Genomic DNA, 19,679 nt, shown 5'->3' on the forward strand with positions numbered 1-19,679 from the left:
TAACAGCTCAAATGTACCTGCACTGCTCAGTAGCAAAGCGATCATGCTGTCAGTCCAAGGAGAAGTGTAATAGCTAGATTACATCCACCTCACAGACCATTTAACTGTGACTTTGCCCTTCATTAAAAATTTCTGGGAAGGCTGTCTTACCCCACCCAGCCAGTGTTTTTATGGCTTTAATATGGCTTTATGATTAATTTTCTCTGCTATGGTATAAAGGCACCTGGGAGTGTTTGGGGGTTCCAGTGTCTGTTGAGATGTAGGAGGACTTGCTTAGGGTGACGGGAGTCAGACTGGTAGGGTAGAACCTGTACTGCCTCCCTGGAAAAGGTCTTGATACACTTTATTCTTCATACTGTGCTTAGGTGTCTTGAAAAGCAGTAGTTGACATGAGACAGAATGACATAAGAAAGCATGTTAATGGTGAAATGGGTGAACACTGCTCTAGCATTCCAGCTCACTCCTCAGCTTCACTTCACTTACCACCCTAGGTTTACACTTTATGATCATCCATCATAAATTAGAAATGCCCCATGTTATTTTAGCTTGCGACAGGATTGATGCAGTTTGGAAATTGGAGGGCTGTGAAAAATTTTCTCCTTTGCAAAAAGTAGATTCATGTAGATGGGAAAATTTGGAATTATTTTGCCAGAAGATCTCTGACAGCTGGATACTGTGATAAATAAAACTGCAAGTAAGTCCTATGAGCTCTCTACATCCATAACGAAGTTGAAATGACTAGCATGAAGAGTGGGCCGTCTGGAGAAGAAAATATTGTGAAGAAATGCAAGAGCCTTTATGTATGTATATATTCACTGAAATAAAACGCTGACATCCATCAGACATGATTCGTAAAGGACAATCACTGCAGGGCATAGCTTCATTTTAAAATAAAAACCAGAATGGGGTGTTCTTGCCATGCATTTTCTTGCTACTGCAGATGTCAACTCAAAATTACTGACTTGCTGACTACTGCTAAATATTTGAGAAGATGCACACCTAGAAGGAACTTCAGACTGTAAAAAGCTGCTCTTTAATTGCTGCAGTGACTACACCGATTCCTTTTCCTCTCTGTACAGGGTGAAAATGTCAAGAAAAACAGAAACCATTAGGAACCTGCAAGAACATTTTGATAATGAAAGTCACACTAGATATAACTTTCTCACTTTGCATCCAATTAGGAGAGGTTACCAAAAGGCAATTTAGAAGAGATGTGAACAGGAAGGAAGCAATGGTAATTTTTTCCTGAGGGTTTAGCTTGGCTCCCACTGCACTGTTACAGTACTGCTAGAATAGGAACGTAAAAGCAGAGTATTGTTTTTAATTTACTTGGTAGGAACTGTCACAGTCTAAATTGAGTCTCAGCCATGGCATGCCACTGTGTTTTTAGAGAAGCTAACGAGGAGGCACAGTGGTGGCTTTTCAAAGCCATGCATTTAAGAAAAGATCACCTTTATGTATACAGTGCTCTGCTTACAGCTTTTGCAATATAACTTCTGTCATGCAGTTTGCATTTTTTAAGTAGTATAGAAGTTATTTATCAAGGGCTTAGTCTTAAACTAATGGAAACTTACTCAAAGCCATACAGTTTACTAGTTATACTGAAGATAACAGTGTAATTTTCTATTCAGCTTTTATCTGCTCTCATCTTCTATAAACAGATCCAATCAAATACTGAGACACTTCCAGTTATTAAAGTAGTAGGGACTCCCTGGATTCCTGCTCAAAAATATAAAAAGCCTAGGAGAGCCGACAGATAACTTCCCCTATTGCTTCCTAAGCAATACAGGAAGCTTCCTATTGCTCTCTAAGAAATTTTGTTCCTTCTCCCTAGAAAACAGCATCTGACTTTCGTGGTTGACCAGAGCTGCCCAAATTGGAAGCTCAGCATGAAAATAAAGCGTCGAACTCAGTCTCAACTTCTTTGGTTTTCATTCATTTTGTGTTTCTGTTTCATCACAGACTTCTACTTCCAGACCATGAACTTGAAACAGCCCTTCGTGGACCAGGGCCCTGCTATTCCACGGAGTATTTCTATTTATAGCTGATGCAGCCTAAGACCTCCTTCTGGAATAGAAAGCCCAGAACACACCATCTAAGAAAGCTAGCTCTGTGTGCCTCTGTGTCAAAGAGAGCCCGGAAAACCACTAGGCATGCTGGGGTAATTCAGATTTGGAAACTCAAATTCCCATTAGGACTTTCCTCTTTGTTGGATCTTTCCTACCAAAGCTTAAACAACAAAACCATCCCCTCTATAAACAAGGACAGGACCTCAGGGGAACACAAAGGACCTTGCATTGTGAGTCTCTGTTAGCACAGCAGGTGTTAACATGGTGCCTCAGGGCAAAATCTCTTTGGGGATAAACTGGTATTGGGACAATAGGTAGAAGATGAGGAGACAGCATTTCTGGGCTATAAGGATAAGCTGCAAATTCCCTTGCATTAAGAAACAAATATCATTCTGTACCCATGCTCATATTCATAAATTTTGTCTGTTGTACCATTCTTTTTTCACACTTGCTCTGAGCAATTTGGTTCCTTTATGTTTTTGTACAAAACACTGCCATTCTTGATTTCAGCATGGTTAATGACGTATTTTGATTTGCCAGAATGCCTGAAATAGATTCATGCTTCTGTAAAGGTCATCTATTCCATGTTGTTCACAGGTCTTTGCCCAAGTAGTGTCACTGCCTGTCATGTACCTTTATTCAGTAGGAACTACCCTGGTGCCTCAAAAATTACGTGGAAGAGAGATTTCCAGAAGGCTGATTCAATACCACAGAGTACGTTCATGATTGCTATCTGGAAAGAGGATAGGGAGCAGGGAACACGAGTCCTTGAGCTGGTTTTGTCACACTGACAGCACCAGGGACTTCTCCTCATGGAAGACACAGCAACCAAAACACTAAGGCCAGACCATCAGCACATCCCTGTGCTACAAGAGCTCATGTCCTTCCATATAGCATACACTATGCTGGCAAATCAAAAAAGATGATGTTTCAGGTGGGCATGTAGTACATGTCACTTCAGCATAGTGGGGAGAAGAAGTCAGAAAGGCATAAACTAATGCTGTTAGAAAAGGTTTTGCCATGATTAGACCCTCTGGAAGATCCTCTAAGAAGCCAGGCCTTACCAGCAGTGTCTTGAAGCCAAGTTTCCACACGACTAACAAGGTCTCAGAAGCAGAGTTCCTGACATACTCAGGGATCCTGAGGAAACCTAGAGATGAAGCCTGCAGTGTCCCATGTCTGAGGCTCAGCTAAGGCAGCAGTTAACAATGTGGCTTTTGGCCAGCTACCCTGTTGTGAGGGTGTCCCCCACTTCGTCAGTGAGGACACATTGAGTTTTTTAAATGGCAGTGGGAGGTGTGTCTGTGAAATTATTTCAGAAATATTACAAACACAGAAACATGTGAAGTAGCTTTTGTGAGGCTTGTATGGCAGCAGAGGAGACTGCTGGTACTGCTTTCATGGTGTAATCCATGACTTTAGGAAGCACATCCTGACATAAACAGATCCAGACTATTGCCCTCATACTTACATGTAGATACTTTCTAAACCTATGTATGCATGCATATTTATACATAAACCACTATTGCCTCATCATATACAAATGCTGGGGCAATTGCTAGCCTTATAGATTTATCCTTATATGTACATAAGTTTGTAATATCTGTGAAATTTAAACACAGAAAACAAGATTTGTCACGCCAGATCAAATCGTAGGGTACTGAGATTACCACTGCATTGCCTACTGTGATTAGAGTTACAGTGGAGAAAGAAACTGCAAAAGCTAAAACACTGTGCTAGGTTTTAGCAGGCGATTGTCACTTGTCTTCATCTCTGCTGTCAGTAAAATTTTACTAACCAGGAGGCTCAAACTCATTTTGTATTAAACAAGAACTAGTTATCCAACCCTGCCCTTACTCACTCACTGTGTTCTTAGAACAAAGCAAATACTTTTCTCCAGAGATGATTATTCAGAAGAATAAAACAACTGAAATAATTAAGCAAAATGCATCAAATGGTGTAGTGTTTTCCTCTGACCCACTGTCCCACCAAGGCATCAGGTACATAGCTCTCTCATAAAAGTAGCCTCTCAGTCTGTGGAACAGATGAAATAAATGGTGACAGTTGAAGATGTCAGACTGACTTATTACAAGAGCAGGAGCTGGGAATCCAGCTGTGCTAGCATATCTGCAACCTGAGTAATTGCCTTCAACATCTGAATTCCTTCAGCTTTTTCAATTGGTTACAGTATTCTCCTCTTCCTAACCTACCCAAGTGACTCTCCTCTGTCACTAGACTCTCCTAAAACAATTCTAATCTTTCACCCGATGATAGCTGCATTCCAGAAGTTACTGAGATGCTACCAGTGTATTTAGGTTTTCTGGCAAAACTGTGTAGCCTTTTGGGGATGAAGGAAGTTAAACCCATGTTCAAAGGTTAGGCAGTATCCCCTGTATTTTTTCTGATCCTTATACTGTGCTGCAGCATTGCCCATCTTTTTTGTCTGTCCATTGTAAAGGGAATATTAGAAACTAGTATCTGTCAAACTCAGAATAAAATAAAGCCAACAAAACCAGAGTAAACTGAGTTAAATCAGAAACTCTATATGTATTATATTATGCTATCCTGCAAGATATCTGGTCACCAAATCACACTGTCTCTTAAAAGAACTTCAGTTTACAGTGGAGTTTCACTCTTTATCTGCATTTTCTTGATTCCACATGTTTGGGCTAAACATGAAAGACAAGCATGCTGTTCTAGGTACCTGTGCAAGAGTAGTAACTTTAAAAAAATAAAGACATTTAACTTAAATTCCAAACAGTTTTGGAATTTTATCCAAACATCCAAAATTCCAAAAATTCTAGACATCAGACAACTTAAGTGGTCCAAGAACTTCTTGCCAATCAAGACGACCCTTTAAACAATTGCTCGAAATAGCAAAAAAATCAGCTCTTTAGAGGTTTGGATAAGTATCCTGAAGGTAGAAGAAACAGCCACCTAAAACCTGTATCATTTGGGAACCAAACTTTCTGTCTTCCATGCACATTGATTCAGGTTTTTATGATTCTTAGGCAAAATCTGTAGTTTTTGAAAGTGAACTACTGTTGGGTACTACATAAATAAATACAGGGGAGGAGGACTAGATTTACTTTAGGAGATGAAGAAAACTTGCTTGTTAAGGTTTTAGGATACAGATGATGTACTGGCCAGGCTGTTTGCCTCATACATGCAAAAATGTTCCTGTTAAAAATATTCTATAAACCAATGGCCCTAACACGGTGTCATAGATGATTTTACTGGCTCAGCATGGAACATTTTTATCAAAACATCTCGGTACTGTACTTGAGAAAATGTGACAGGCAAAAAGTATTTGCATATCTCATTTCTATGTGGTGTATCTGCTCTCCATTTAGTATGTTTGTAATCTGTTACTGCACCACAAGCAGACGAAGCGTCAGGCAGGTGCCTCGCTCTGCCAGGCTTAGTGTTTGCAAGTTGCTAATTCCAGAGAGAAGAAATGAGCAGTCCAACCTGACATGTTTCTTTTCCAAATAGTCTTTCTTTTTTAAATATCTGTGCAGGTATTGCAGGCCAGCATGAAAGTCTGTGGGAAATTAGATTAGAGTCATCTATAGGACAGATGACCAGCACTGGGTCTTTCCCTCCAGCCAAAAAACTAACCAAACCTGCTCTGTACTCTTCTGAAAAAGAAGCAATAAGCAAGCTGGGGTCAGCCTTCTACCTGGTCTTCATCCACACTCCTGCCTCCAGCTGGGCATCATATCAGCCTGCTAGATGGTGGACAGGAGCATGCATGGTGCAGAGAATATGCTCCAAGCACATTCAGTACCACGGTTTCTAGCTCACCATCTTGTGCAAGCAGAAGAATCTGAACTGATAATCCCAGTGTAAGACAATCAGGTCTGAAATACTGAGTACATCATATGCCCTGGCTTTTTGCTTCACAAGACATTTTAGGGAGCAGCCCTTAGTGGGCAGCATAAATGAGGACATGAAAGTAATGCTGCAAAGTGAAACTAAGCAAATGTTTCTGTCTTTGATGGAGTTTGAAACACACTCCCACAGGCAGTGGCCATTTTCTACTCCTTCATATTCTACAAGTGTTCAACTTCTGATGCAGTTTAGCCCCCAGAGCATGGGTTTCCAAACCGTTGCTGTCCATAGAGACAGGAAGCTGAAGTACCACATCACTACTGGTCTGCACACCGATTCTCTGCTGGAGATGGTTTGTATGCAACAGAAGCTGTGGTCATTGTAAACAGTCTGTATCCCAGATTCTCTCTTTTCCCTCTTGCACCATACAAATGTTTCTGCATGTCATAGTTTAAGACGAGCCAGTAACTCAGAATCACTCAGCTGCTAACTCACTCTTCCCCTTCTTTCCTCCCCCCAGCTCCTGGAGGGATGGGGAGGAGAATCAAAATTATGTAACTCCCACAGGCTGAGATAAGAGCAGTCCAGTAACTAAGGTATAACACAAAGCACTACTGCTACCACCAATAATAATAATGATAAGGGAAATAACAAGGGAAGAGAATATGAAGCTAAAAGAGGAAAAGGAAAAGAAAACGATGAGCACAAGTGCCATTGCTAACCATCCCCTGACCGGTACCCAGGCCGACCTGAGCAGTGATCTGGGCCTTCCAGGTAACTGCCCCCAGTTTATGTACTGGGCATGATGTGCTGTGGTATGGAACACCTCTTTGGCTAGTTTGGGTCAGGTGTCCTGCCTCTGCTTCCTCCCAGCTTCCCGTGCCCCTCCTCAACTGGCAGAGAATAAGAAACTGAAAAGTCCTTGATCAGGGCAAGCACTGTTCAGCAACAACTGAAAACATCAGTGAGTTATCAGCATTGTTCTCAGACTAAAGCTGAAAACCCAGCACTGCACCAGCTACTAAGAAGGAGAAAAATAACTGTTACAGATGAACCGAGGACACTGCCGTGTGTGCACCAGGATGCTGTGTGCAGTGCTGATGACTTTAATCTAGGAAACCTGATTGCTTTTGAATTTCTTTTCAGTTATGTTGTAACTTACAAACAAGAATGCAAGTTTTGGGACCACTGTTCTAAAGAATGTATGCGATTTTTTCTTATGAGGGTGGGAAGCCACTTTAACAAGTCCCAGAAGAGTAAAAAAACCACCACATTTTCATTCTCTATTCTTGAATACATAGTTGGCTGAACTCATAAAACCAAGGCACCAAGGTGAAGTCTCAGATTTCCTTTTTGCCAGTGCAACTCCTGAGCAGAGGAAAGTCATAAGGTCACAAGCACTTGTTTCAGAGCACTGCAGTCCTGGAAACAAGAGGAGGAAAAGTATTTTACAGACCCAAATTCTTCTAAGGTGCTTAAGAATGGCGTCTGCAGTCTTTGGTAGTGAGAGCACTCAGGGCTCCAGTTGCTGTTCGTTTCTTCATTTGATTCAGCGGAAAAACTGTATTACAGAGAGCTCCATCGCCAAGGAAAATTTAAGTTGTAACTTAGGTTTCAATAGTACACAGTACAAAATAAATATATATGTAACAATCCTAGGTCTGGGGTGCAAGAGAAGGTGAGAAGCATTTCTACCTGACAGGGGCATCATTATCAATCAGTGCCACAAAGTCTTATGCTATGAAACAGGAAATAAAAGCCTGAATTTGCTTCCTCCTCCCTTGGATTACTGACCCTCCAGTGGGATCACTAGCACTGTATGTAAATTAGGAATACATCACACTCTTTCCTTTCTCCTTTACTTAAGGATGGAGGCCCACACTATCAAAATAGTCTGGATTTTGCACATGAAAGTGTAGGGGGACCTTCTCTTTTGGTATATCTGTCGTGGAGTGTCCTAGGGAGATAGGATTTTTTTTTAAACTCTTAAGTCCTTGAATGTGTCTGTCACTGGAACTCCAAGAAAGCAAAGCATGACACATGTCTGTTCACTTGCAAAAGCCCAGGGGAGAAAGCCTGAAGCACTTGGTTGTTCTCAGGTCTTTCCCAGTGTCTGTCCAACAGTGACAGTGCTGGCATGTTCTCTGAAACGCTTGCTATTGTCTGAGGAGTGGAAGGAAACAGTTTATTTTATCTCCTGTATCTGTTACAAGATTGACAATGACAAGTGTGAAATGGACATGTCCCACTGAAATTCATAAAAGAAAACCTCTAAGCAACTTCCGAATAAGTACGTGGACTCAATTCCATCATTGCTCTGTAGTGTGAGTAGATGTTCACATTTGTTAGCAATAAATGTTGGCCCCCTCCTGTTTTGTAGTGCCTTTCCTACCCAGCATAGGCAGCAATATTCACTATTACTCTCTCTTCTCCAGTACTTGTTTCAGTGACAAGAATAGTACTACTCCAGATTTCCATCAATGCAACTGAGTGCAGAACAGAAAAAAATGACTGTTTTAAATTGCTCCAGGAATTATTGCTGCCTACCCTACTGCTATGCATCAGATGAAAAAGAAGGCCAGCATTGACTCTTCTCATTTTGCTGATAGAAAGCTTTTCGGGCTTTTAAAATAACCTATCAGAGTTCTAAAATTCCTTCAATACCCACCTAAAACAGTAATCAGATGAATAGATGAGAAGAAAATTTACAAAAATAAATCTTTTATATCTCATATAAATTATAAAAAAGGTACAAAATACTGTGTCCAGAAATTCGATTTTGAGCAGTCTTCCTCATGCTCCTACATGAGGAAGCTATTAGATGTGAGTTAAGGGCACTATAGAGTACATATCACACTTTATAACAACACTGGAAGTGTCAGGGTGGATTGGACAGTTGATCTATCTCACCTCCCATCCTATTCCTTGCAGTCAGCAATACTTAATGCTTTAGAAGAAGGTCAATACCCTACCTCCTGCAGCCCTGCTCAATTTGATTATATGAAATGTCCTTCTGGACTGCTCAAAACCAGGATAGGAAGATGGTGGATTTGGGTCTAGTAAAGAACTGAAAGCTCTGCCTAATGGCTCTCAGGGGTGAATGTGCACAGAATTATGGCTGTTAAGCATGTTTCCCTGGAAAGCACTACTACGTGGAAGAAAAGACTCACCTTCCCCATTGGTACCCCTGAAGCAATCAGTGTGCTCCCAAGATGAACAGAGAGATAACCTCTCTTCTACAGGAAGGGAAATAATTTCTGGTTCTCTGTCCCAGCTGAGGGAAGACACGAAAAAAGATGTCCTTATCTTCCCCATCTTCTTCTTGAGGGCAGTGTGTCACAGGAGAAAGAGCTCAAGGAGCTCTAACATGCACCAGCTGGCACAGGGATGAAAGGAAATGCACTGCAGCTGGGCATGGCTGAACCTGAGGATGTTTCAGCTATCCTAGGGCTAGGAGCTGTGCAGGCAGAGGCAGGACAGTGTTTGAAGCCATACATTGCCTGAGGATGGCAGGGCAGGCAATTGCAGGTAGGAAACAAAGGAACAGTTTCCTCCTCCTTTGCCCTGCCCAAATGTGAGCTTTGACCTTCCTGAAGGAAGGTGCTTAGCCCTCCATATTCCCAGTCTGCAAAGAATATGGCCCTCAGAGTTATAATATATAACAAATAACAACTGCACCTTTAGTGCAGGAATTCTACCCAGTGACTCCCAATCCCTTATTGTAGGTTTAAATAGGAGCTTATTTTTTTCTGAGCTAGGAAGTAAGAAATGTACCTGAGGATCTTGCCAGCAATAATTTAAACATCTTGTATATACTTACAGGAGGAAATGTTTGTTCCTTCTGTTGAAGCTTGTATCCTAAGCATGGGTTCTGCAACACACACAAGTAACAACAAAGTTGTAAGAATACAGCCACAGTTACACTGTTATATTGGAGGAGCCTGAACATCTTCCTCCAGCAGAGCTTTCTTTTTTTTTTTTTCCAGTAATCAGAAACACACCAAAGCAGAGAAAAATATGAGATAGCTTGAGAAAGGAAAGAACTTCAAAGTTGGTACAGCATGTCCTAGGCACACTGTGAATAATCAATTACAGCAAAAATGCTCCATGGTCCTGGGAGGGAAGGCCAGGAGAAAACTGGCAAAGAGAGAGCAAAGTTTTCAGCTGTTTGAGAAGGCATCAGAGGAGAGTGGAAAACAGTGGGTCTTGAAGCTCCACATGCTGACACAGGAAACACTATCTTCTTATCTTCTTCTCACATGATTCCAAATAGACAGCTAGGCCTCCAGGTCTATCGCAGCTAAGGCTAAGGACCTTCATGGCTTGAAAGAGAGGAGGGTCCATGAGTGTCGCCACCTCTACAAAGAGTTGGAAGGGAGAGCAGGACACATTCCAGACCAAAATGAGACATAGCACCAGCACCAAAGTGATTCCAAAGACAGGAAAAAGAAGCATTCTCAAGGTGGCTAATAATCTTGTAGGACAGCTAAAGGAAACAGACCTCAACACAAATCACATAAAGAAAGCACTCAGAAAAGCTAAATGGAAGAAGCAAGCTAGCCTGGAGCTACAGCTGAACCTACTGAGCTGTAGGACTCCAAAGCACACAGCAAATCAGTGCCCTGCACTTGGGTGGCTGCATGGGCTTTCACTGTCTTGGAAGTCCAGCAAAAGTGTCATGCATGAATAAAGAATTCAAGAGTGTGCTTGAGCAGTATTGTCAGATGGAAGGGTTTGCAGAGAGAGCACTTTGCCTAAGGTGGTAATGTGATATGCCACTGTGGAGAGGAATGAAGACAATCAGAGTGGCTAGCAAACAGCCCAGGGATCCTAGGTAGCAGGTCAGACATACTGCATACTGCATGCTCTGTGGTGAAATATTTAACAACATGCTACATTAGGCAGAAAAGATGAATCTGTTGCCCAATGGAGTCAGTTTTTAGGCAGATTTAAACCACACTTAAAAGCTAAGACCACTCTGCCCTCCTATCACCAAATGCTAAATGTAGCAATACTTCAAGAGACCTAGCTCCTGGAGATTTAAACACCACCATCTCACAATAGCCTATCTCAGATTTAAGAAGTAATACACCAATAACTTATTTGCATTTACAAGGACTGGAAAAAAATCAGCAGTGCCCAAAACTTCAGATACTATTGGTCAGTATGAGGCTGTTGTAGTGGCAGAGAAAACTGATATGGTCTGGATCCAGGGCTGAGTGAGAACAGTGGGAAAAATGGCACCTGGCTGGGTTTGGGCCTGAGCAGGTCTCTGCTCCCACCACATAGCAAAGACCTACTCAGAGCTCCATGAGACAGTCAGCCACTGAATGTATTGCTTTCTGCTCTCCTTCAGGACAACAGCACGATGAGCCACTTGGCATAAAATCTGCTGGTGCAGCGATTGCTCAGGAATGCAGCCAGCTTTTTGAACATCCCATCGTCCTCCTCTTCAGTGGCACAATAGCAGTAAAGAGGAGAACAGTACTGTAACAGCAGGCACTGGAAACGACATAAGCAGGGAAAGAGACCACTCAACAACAAGAAATTTAGTTCATGGGAAAGAAAGGAGTGAAGTGCAGGGACTGCATTTTTGCTGCATATGGGAGAGAGCAAGGAGAGCCCAGTGGAGTCGGTGACCAGCATGTCACCTCCTTTGAACAAAAATGGTTCCAATGGTTACAGGACACTTGCTATTAGCTATGTGGTCTCATACATATCCAGCAAAGCACCAGTGACAGGCCCCACTGAGAACATGAAAGAATATGGGCACATCCAATGGCTCTTCTGTCAGGCATCAGTGCCAAGATTTCAGAAGTAGGTCGCCACACACGCAGATGCATCAAAGGAAAGGCTGCAGGCATGCTATATGCAAAATCTGGCAATCACACTGTTTTCCTTGATCTAGCCTACAAACGCTGTCATCTCACACTAAAACCTGTCTCTGCCAGGCAGAGTTTTCCCAAAAAAGATTGCAGGACCCCAGTCTCTTTGCCAAACAGGATATGTGCATCTTGTAAATCCTTGGGATGGTCGGCTTACACACGTCTAACCACAGCTCCTTCAGCCAAACTCAGTGGTAGAGACAACTGCTTGTGTTGTGGCCATACAGAAAATAACTCTAATGTTTAAAGCAATGAAAGTGACTTCTCACTGGGGTCAGTTCCAGGAGTAACTCTGGAGGCGTGCAATCTGTAACTACAGGCAGGATGCTGAAAGCAAAATTCCACCAGCCTGAAAGGAAACCATCTGGAGAAGGCTCCTAAAATGCCAAGGCAGCTTCAAAAGTGGTGAAACTACTGACAGTGAGTTACCTGTCTACACTCACAGGCACTCCACCTCCCGAGCTGTCAGGAATTGTATGTAGAGCCCTGAGAAACAGCAGTCTAGGCAGCAGACTTTCTGGAGGAAACATCAATATGTCTATACACTCTGCAAATTCATATGCAGCTGCTAGGATTTACAAGAACAGGAGTAGCAAACGCTTTTTCAAAACACAGTTTCTAACAAATCAAATACTATTTCACTTTGGCTGCTGCAGGCTGATAACTGCAGGCCAAGTTAGTATCCTCAGGACAAGTCCAGGATAGTGAAAAATATGTTCAACCCTTCTTCATTCATTTTTCAGTCCTTGAAGTAGCTTCAGTATTCAAGGTGATGTGCAGGTACTGAGGTGCTGGCGAATTGTTCTTGCTAAGAGGGAGCAGTTTCAGAACTACAGAGGTAGTTTCAAGAAGAAATAAATAGAAAGGGATAGAAATACTCTGTTAATTCAACTTACGTGAAGAGGTTTTTGTCCCTTCTGTTGATACTGGTATCTTGCTGGTGCTCTCTGGAAAACACAAGAGGCAACAGAAGTTATAATGTGGAGTCAGGATCCTCTAACCACATTCAGCTCCAAGAATGGGTAAGATAAAGAGAAAAAAAAGGTGCTCAAAGAAGCAAGATTAAATTCTGCTTCAGTAGACAGAGACTGCAATTACACACCAACTTGCAAAAGTTTCCCTCCTTCCATGTAAAATGAGGTTGTCTACTAGTAGAACTGAAGAAGAAAGCCTGTTTCTTCTGAAAGAAGCCAGTTGTTCAATCTCTCATTCTCCTCTGGGAATAACTGATCAGTGGCAACAGGAGAAATCTTGCAGATGGCTCTGCTTCTGGAAGGTGTCAGTGTGAGTATTCACTCCTTATGTTTCTAGGCAGTTAAATTTTGCAAAGACATGTTCCTGTTCATATCACTTGAATTGCTGGTAAGTACATCCAATAATGTCACTTGCCACTTTCAGGGAAATCTTCTAAGTCACACATGCAAGCCCTATCCTTCATGGGATGACTGCTGTGTGCTCTGTGATAGAAATAAAGCAGTCACTTTGCTGAAGAGAAAAGTTGCTCTTCCATACCGGTCTTGAAGAGATACATTAATGCTAGTGACATAGTGTCATAGGCTTGCATCTACCTGTTGAACTGGCTGATGGCTATGGGGAACGATGCTGCTGTGCTTAGATCCATGCTTGTGCCTTGCAGAATGGAGATGGGAGAAAGCAGAAAGTAGGAAGCCTTTGTTTAAGCTTCACGGACTTAAGCAGAGAATTCATTCCAATGACACCAACCATCTGTCCATGTGCTGCTGACTCTGCAAGCCACAACTGTGTGCAATTGACCGGGTGTGAACAAAGCCTTCTTCAGTTGTACGCATCAGTCTTGGTCTTCTTCAAGTTCTCAAAGTAATTTCAGCTTCATAGTGGTGCATTGCATAAGTTTCAACTCTGCAGCTGGAGAAGGGCCACAAATGCCAGAGAAGTCTTGCCCTGAATCCTCAAGGCACACCACGAATCCTCTGGTTCGCCAAACAAAAAGAATCTAGAAAAAGCCTCATACAGCATTTAGTAGAAGACAATTTAGGAATATTTTTACTGTGCTCTGTGATTCTGGATCAGTTCGCCCTCTGTTCAGTGTCTTCAGAGTCCACAAAAGCTTGACAAAACTCATCCCACCTGTCTTCCCTTCAACATCCCTCTCATTAAACTTCAATGTTGAGCTTGTATTTAAATTTCTTACTTGCTAGCTCTTCTTTTGTGTTTTTCCCATTTTGGTACAGTTTTCTTTGGCAAACACTTTGTTTTCCTGGCCAATATGTTCCAATTTCATTTCACTAATGTGAGAGAATATTTTATGCAGCATTTCCTTGATAGCCAGTGATGTGTGGCATGGAAATGAGTATTATAAGTAAAAATTTTGAGGTTGAAACCTTTGCACTAGATCTTGGAACACAGTGGCCTGTAGCCAGGCAGCTTTCAGGGCCACTTTTTCAGTATGGAGGCAGTTTGCTGTTGTACATCTGGGTTGTCAGAGCAATTAACCTCTCTTAGTCACAACAGGAGACAAAAGAGGTCTGACAGCTGCATAGCTCAGCATCTGGCACAACTGGAGCAAATTTTTCTTTCACTGTTAAAGAAAACATGTTCCATTTAGTGCCTATGCTGAGCTTGATGGAGCATTTCTTACTGCTGCTTCCCCAGCCCTGCTGTGTCAGTATGAATGCAGGTGGGAAGCTTCCTTACCACTGGAAAATATAGCCAGTCTCCCACACCTGAAATGTACGGAGAAACACATTTGGAAAACGTGGCAAAGTCACACATTGCCGAGGCCTGCTAGTAACATTCATATTAGCAACATTACCAGGAGATGTTAACATTTGGAAGGCGCAAAGTTTGTGCGTACTGCTTACTGAGGACAGTACACCACAAGGGTAAGAGAGGTGTTTTAGTCTGCCCAAGAAGGCCAGCGTGGGTCCACATGACAAGCCAACTAAACATAAGAAGCAGAAAGAAGTTGCTTACAGAAGCAGCCTCAATATTTGCCTGAAGTGGAAGAGCTGGAAGTGTTTTCCAGTCATGACGCTTGGTGTTGCTGCTGTGAGCTACGGAGACAGCAGCCTGCAGCCCTGTCTTCATCGCATGTTTAAATCCCCTGGAGGAGCAAATACCTCAGATGCTCCATCCACTTCTGCCCCCTAGCACTTCTAGGAGCACTTAGTTTTGGTGATGTTTGCTGAAACTTGATACGTTTGTGCTGGGGGTTTCTTATGTAAAAATATTGAAGGATGGACAAGAGGTCCTTATTTGAGGATGCTTTAAGGGACAGGTCGCTGCAGCCTCTCAAACCCATTTCCTTCGTACACTGGCCAGATCCATTTACTGTTGTCTCCTCTGCCAAGATGGAGAAGAACCCCTTCAACCCCCACAGGACTCAGCAATCCACCACCTTGCTGGACTTGGTATCTTGATCCACCCTTCCAGGGAGCTTCCTTTGGTCTACCAAGAGGAGACAACTCAGTGCCTGGGCAACAAGTTCTTCTCTAATGCCTCCAAGGGAAAGAGGAGACCCTCCTCCTCAGGAGAGACTTTTTCACCAGAGATAACTGAACAGCCCTGCAGCTGCTGTTGTGAAAAGCCCTCCACAGGCCTTTTTTTCCCTTAGTAAGTTTGTCAGAGGTCTAACACAGAAAACCTGCTTGAGCAAACTGAAGGGATTTGATCTCGTGAGTTTTGGTTCAGGCCTCGAAGATGACCCCTGAGGACCCTGAAAGGGACAACAAACTGAGCTCAGGGGCTCAAACACCACAGACATCACAGGTAGTTAGAGCTGCAAAAGATCTTTCTGTCATCCTGAGGTTTACTTTTTGGCAGTTACATAGTACTTAAGCCCCAGTTGTGCCAGTCAAGTGACACATTCCGAATTATACAAAGAATGACACAAGCTAGCACACACCTTGAGAAAAGGGGAGTATCTGAGACCTCAGTTACTCTGCCTACAGATGGCAGAGAAAGGAGTACGTAGTAGATGTGTAAAAGGTGAATAAGGTCATATTCTGAGGTTTCAGAGGCATGCAGGCACATGTGGTCAAGGACATTGGGATAAACTGACTTACTTTTTCTTTCTCAAAACTACTGTGCTTTTTACCATTTTCCTGGTCCTCCAATAAATTACTTTCCTGAATCAGATTAAAAGAACACCACTCTCAATTAAAATATGTCATATTGCAAGGAAAGGTTCAAAGCTACTCTTAGGGGAATTGCTATGCCAAACTGAGTGATGGACACATTTCTTTCTATGTGGAGGACTAAATCAATGACATTGGTCCAGGCATAGTTGTTTGCACTAGTTGAGAATCTGACCCATTACTCCAGACAGTTAAAAACAGATTATGGTCCCAGGTCACATGTAACTATGCTGGGGAGGGAAGAGGAACACTGATCTGCTTTAATCAAGTCTCAGATTAGTGTATGAGTAAAGGGACTCTTCTTGCATTTGAAGAATTTCATAATTGGACACTTGCTCTATTGGGTACTAAGTGCAAGATTTTGTTTTTATTTACTGGTTTATCCGCCATCTTCTTGAAGATAAGCTAATTTCAGAAGAGGAACAACAAACTAAATTTTTATGATGGTATGAGACCCTTACGAACTGCAGTGCAACTTGGAGCTGTTAGTACACTGCAAGTCCTATGGATGCAAACCCAGAATCTTGCAAGGGCCACTGACTGTGTAGCTAATGCATTTACCAAGGCTTATCTCTGCCTATATGTGAGTTAAATGAACAGATCACCTGATCACTTCTATTTCCTTTCAGTTCAGGCAAAGTTGTCCCAGTCCCAGTCCCACTGATGACCCAAACTACATCAGCTCACTTTTACCCAGATGTGCTCACACAATAACCCAGCAGCTATCCAGTACCAGACTTCTAACTTCTGAAATATCCCTGCAGGAATCCACTCTTTTGCACCTTGTGTCATGCTGGGCACAGCAAACATCCTTAGTGAGGCAAAAGATTCAGGTCAACAGGTTTTAATGGAAAAGACTGATATCATGTTCAGCTGGAGCTGTGGTGTGCTCAACACTTTAGAAAACAATGTCTCTTACCGAGTTGTCTAAATAAGGGGTTTTGTGAGCAAGTTTTCAAGTATGAAATTGAAAGCTTTTGTTGTGGCATAATGTATTGTCTCAGTGCCACTTATCAAGCATAATAAGGTCTTATGTACATGAGAAAACCCAAGAAAAAACCTACTGCAAGGATTTTGTCTGGCTAAAGTGACTAATTGGGATGCAAAAAAGCAGTTACTATTGCATTAGCAAACCTGTACACTACTTACACAACTCCAGGAAAACTTTATGTCTCTATTCTGACCTTAATCTTTCTTAGGGAGCATAGACAAATAGGCCTGAATAAAAATAAAGCAGCTCATATCCTATGGGCAAGTTATACTCATAAATTTAAAAGAGAACAGAATAGCTCCCACTGCTTGCTATTAAGACTAGTAAAAAAAAATAGTGTTTGTCTGCCTATTTTTATATTTGTTATATTTTTAAGACACACATATGGCTCTATTGACAAGGCTTTATGTTTCTTTCAGTAAAAATGAGAGAATTTGAAAGTCTATATAGGTTAATACAGTTTATGTGTGTTGTGTGCGTGCATTTATGTGTAGCAAAAACCTGCACAAGAGCAAATTTGGCAGTTTTAAGTAATGGCAATGTTAATAATAAGAGTAACAGCGACAAGGACAGGAGTTACAGGGTGGCATCGATTATTACTGTTTAAAACAGAAAATTTTACCATTTCTGGGAGTAAGACCAGGCAAAGGTCTTTGTTCACTGAAAACTTTTTTTAGAATTCTTTTATTGAGAAGTACTTGTTTTTCTGTGCTTTGAAACAGGGAACTGAAATCAGCAATTTTTAGATGTGACTTCAGTGGTAAAGGTGTAGCTTTTCCTATTCTTGAGGGAAAATCCAACACATTTGCCCTGCAATTCATGTGTTTTTTCCTGATGTCCACTTAGTGTTAGAGACAGGGCACCATGCTAGGTAGACATTTGGTCCGGCCCTAGAGTTCTCTTTTGTGAGCCAGCAAAGAAAATTTTAATCTAAATAGTAAAAGTTTGAAAAAATTCTAGGGATTTAAACCCAAGATTTTTATACTGAAAACCATTAATCTTTTAGTGGAATGAAAAATGCCCAAAAGGGCCATCACCTTATCTGCCTTATATATCTCATGGTCTTAAAGCACCCAGCATAAAGGGAAAGGAGGATCTAGTCTGCAGGTACTAGAGCATACGTAATAAACATGACCAGGTAAGGTCATTGAACTGAAGGTCATAATTAAAATTTCTGGTTCACATAGCAGAACAGGTCAGCACAACCATAAGAAAGTCAAGCCCTCTGATGTATATTTCTTTACACCACTGTCACTCAATCTGCTGAAGGTGGAAAGAAGCAACCTTTCTGACTACCCTGATAGGTTCAGCTGTCTCAGCTATCCACACATTTGGTTTCTACAGGGGCTCCTGGGCTGCACTGGACCCAAAGGTCTTCTCCAAAAGCCTTTTGGCAGGAAATAAGAAGTAAAAGCCGAATATGTAGGGTTCTTTGGGGCTCTTTTTTCCTCTTTTTTTTTTTTGAAACATAACAAACCAACCAACCAACAACAACAACAAAAAAGTACCAAAAAAACCCCAAACCCTCTTTTGTATGAATAGTGCAGAACCTCACAGATATATAGGATCTGATTAATGACTGCCCTTCAGGGCTCATTACAGAGTTTGGATACAAAATCTGTCATTAAGCTAGCAAGGGGAAGAGGTCAGAGAATGCAGGGGAAAAAAGGGTGAGGAGGTCACCCTTGCAGGGGGTCTGTCCCTGTTTGTGAAGCAGATGTTGCCCTCTGAGGCCTTAGGGATTCATTGCTATTAAGTCACCAGATGTTGCCCATGCTGTTCCTCAAATCCAGGTGGAAAATTCCACCATCAGGAGGAAAATTAGGAAAAATTTTACTGATAATTTATAAACAACAATAAGCAGAGGGGACTCAGATGTACATGTGGCTACGAAATATGCATGATTTATTTATTAAACCAGTGAATGTGAATGCTGCCATGCCTGATTCTAGATTATCAAATGTCACTGAGATGTTCCAGTTCAGATCTCACTGAGTTTCCAGTTCAGATCTTTACAGACAAGCGCCAGCTGCCAGTTTTAGATTGGATCCAAGTTTGTCCTGTATTCAGGGGAGTTTGCATGCACGTCTCTGTTTTAAACAGCTTGTTTCACAACAAGATTAGACAGATTCTAACATACCAGTTACAAATGCACAAAACAGGGCTTGCCTGCAAATGTTTTCATTCAAAACCAAGCTCCCATCCCCCTGCAGGAGGGGTGTCATTTAGCACATCCTAGGAGGAAGTAAAAAAAATCCATGCCACAAAGAACAGAAATGAGGTCCCTCATGCACTACCCAGCCACAACACCATTTCTTCTCTGAGAAAGGAACAGAGGATGGCCAAGCATTCTTAATCTTTTTTTTTTCTTTTTTTTTTTTTTTGCATTTGTCTGTGTCAATGACTAACCACAGTGCCTACAGCTGATTTTTGGAAACTCCAGTATCTTGGAAACAGTATAGGAGCTTTCCATGTAAGCAGCTAATGAGCAACCAGACCTTGTATTCATGGAAACCAAGAGCACTTAGAAAACTACACAGAACCACTTACCTATTTTTTCTCCTAATAACATTCTGGTAAATAACACTTGATCTTTTATATGAGTCTCCTGACATCTGATCATGATTATAATACCATACAGCTAGTATGAAATTTTAGCACCTAATATTCTTTAGTGATGAAATAGAATAACACACAAAGTGAATACAGTCAAGTAATTGTATGATCACAAAACAGCAAACAGCCAAAGACAAATCCCACTGGCCAAGGTTTTTTTTGCTTTCCT

General features: G+C 41.8%; 1 protein-coding gene across 11 annotated transcripts in view; it reads right to left on the reverse strand.

Annotated features, from left to right (window-relative positions):
• Window positions 1–19,679, reverse strand: part of NRG1 (neuregulin 1) — a 458,245-nt gene that overhangs the window by 122,371 nt on the left and 316,195 nt on the right. For 8 of the 11 annotated variants that reach the window (XM_062609798.1, XM_062609799.1, XM_062609792.1 and 5 more), the window contains 2 exons: window positions 12,685–12,735; window positions 9,724–9,774 (listed from right to left, as the gene is read on the reverse strand). The exons of 1 other annotated variant lie outside the window; for it this stretch is intronic. In XM_062609798.1, the coding sequence (XP_062465782.1) occupies window positions 9,724–9,774; window positions 12,685–12,735 (102 nt within the window). The remainder of the gene's footprint in view (window positions 1–9,723; window positions 9,775–12,684; window positions 12,736–19,679) is intronic. 2 more of the 11 variants (XM_062609795.1, XM_062609796.1) reach the window with 2 other exon arrangements.

The sequence above is a fragment of the Pezoporus occidentalis genome, unplaced genomic scaffold (assembly GCF_034315485.1).
Source record: "Pezoporus occidentalis ecotype Australia unplaced genomic scaffold, CSIRO_AGI_Poc_V1 ctg140, whole genome shotgun sequence".
NCBI lineage: Eukaryota > Metazoa > Chordata > Aves > Psittaciformes > Psittacidae > Pezoporus > Pezoporus occidentalis.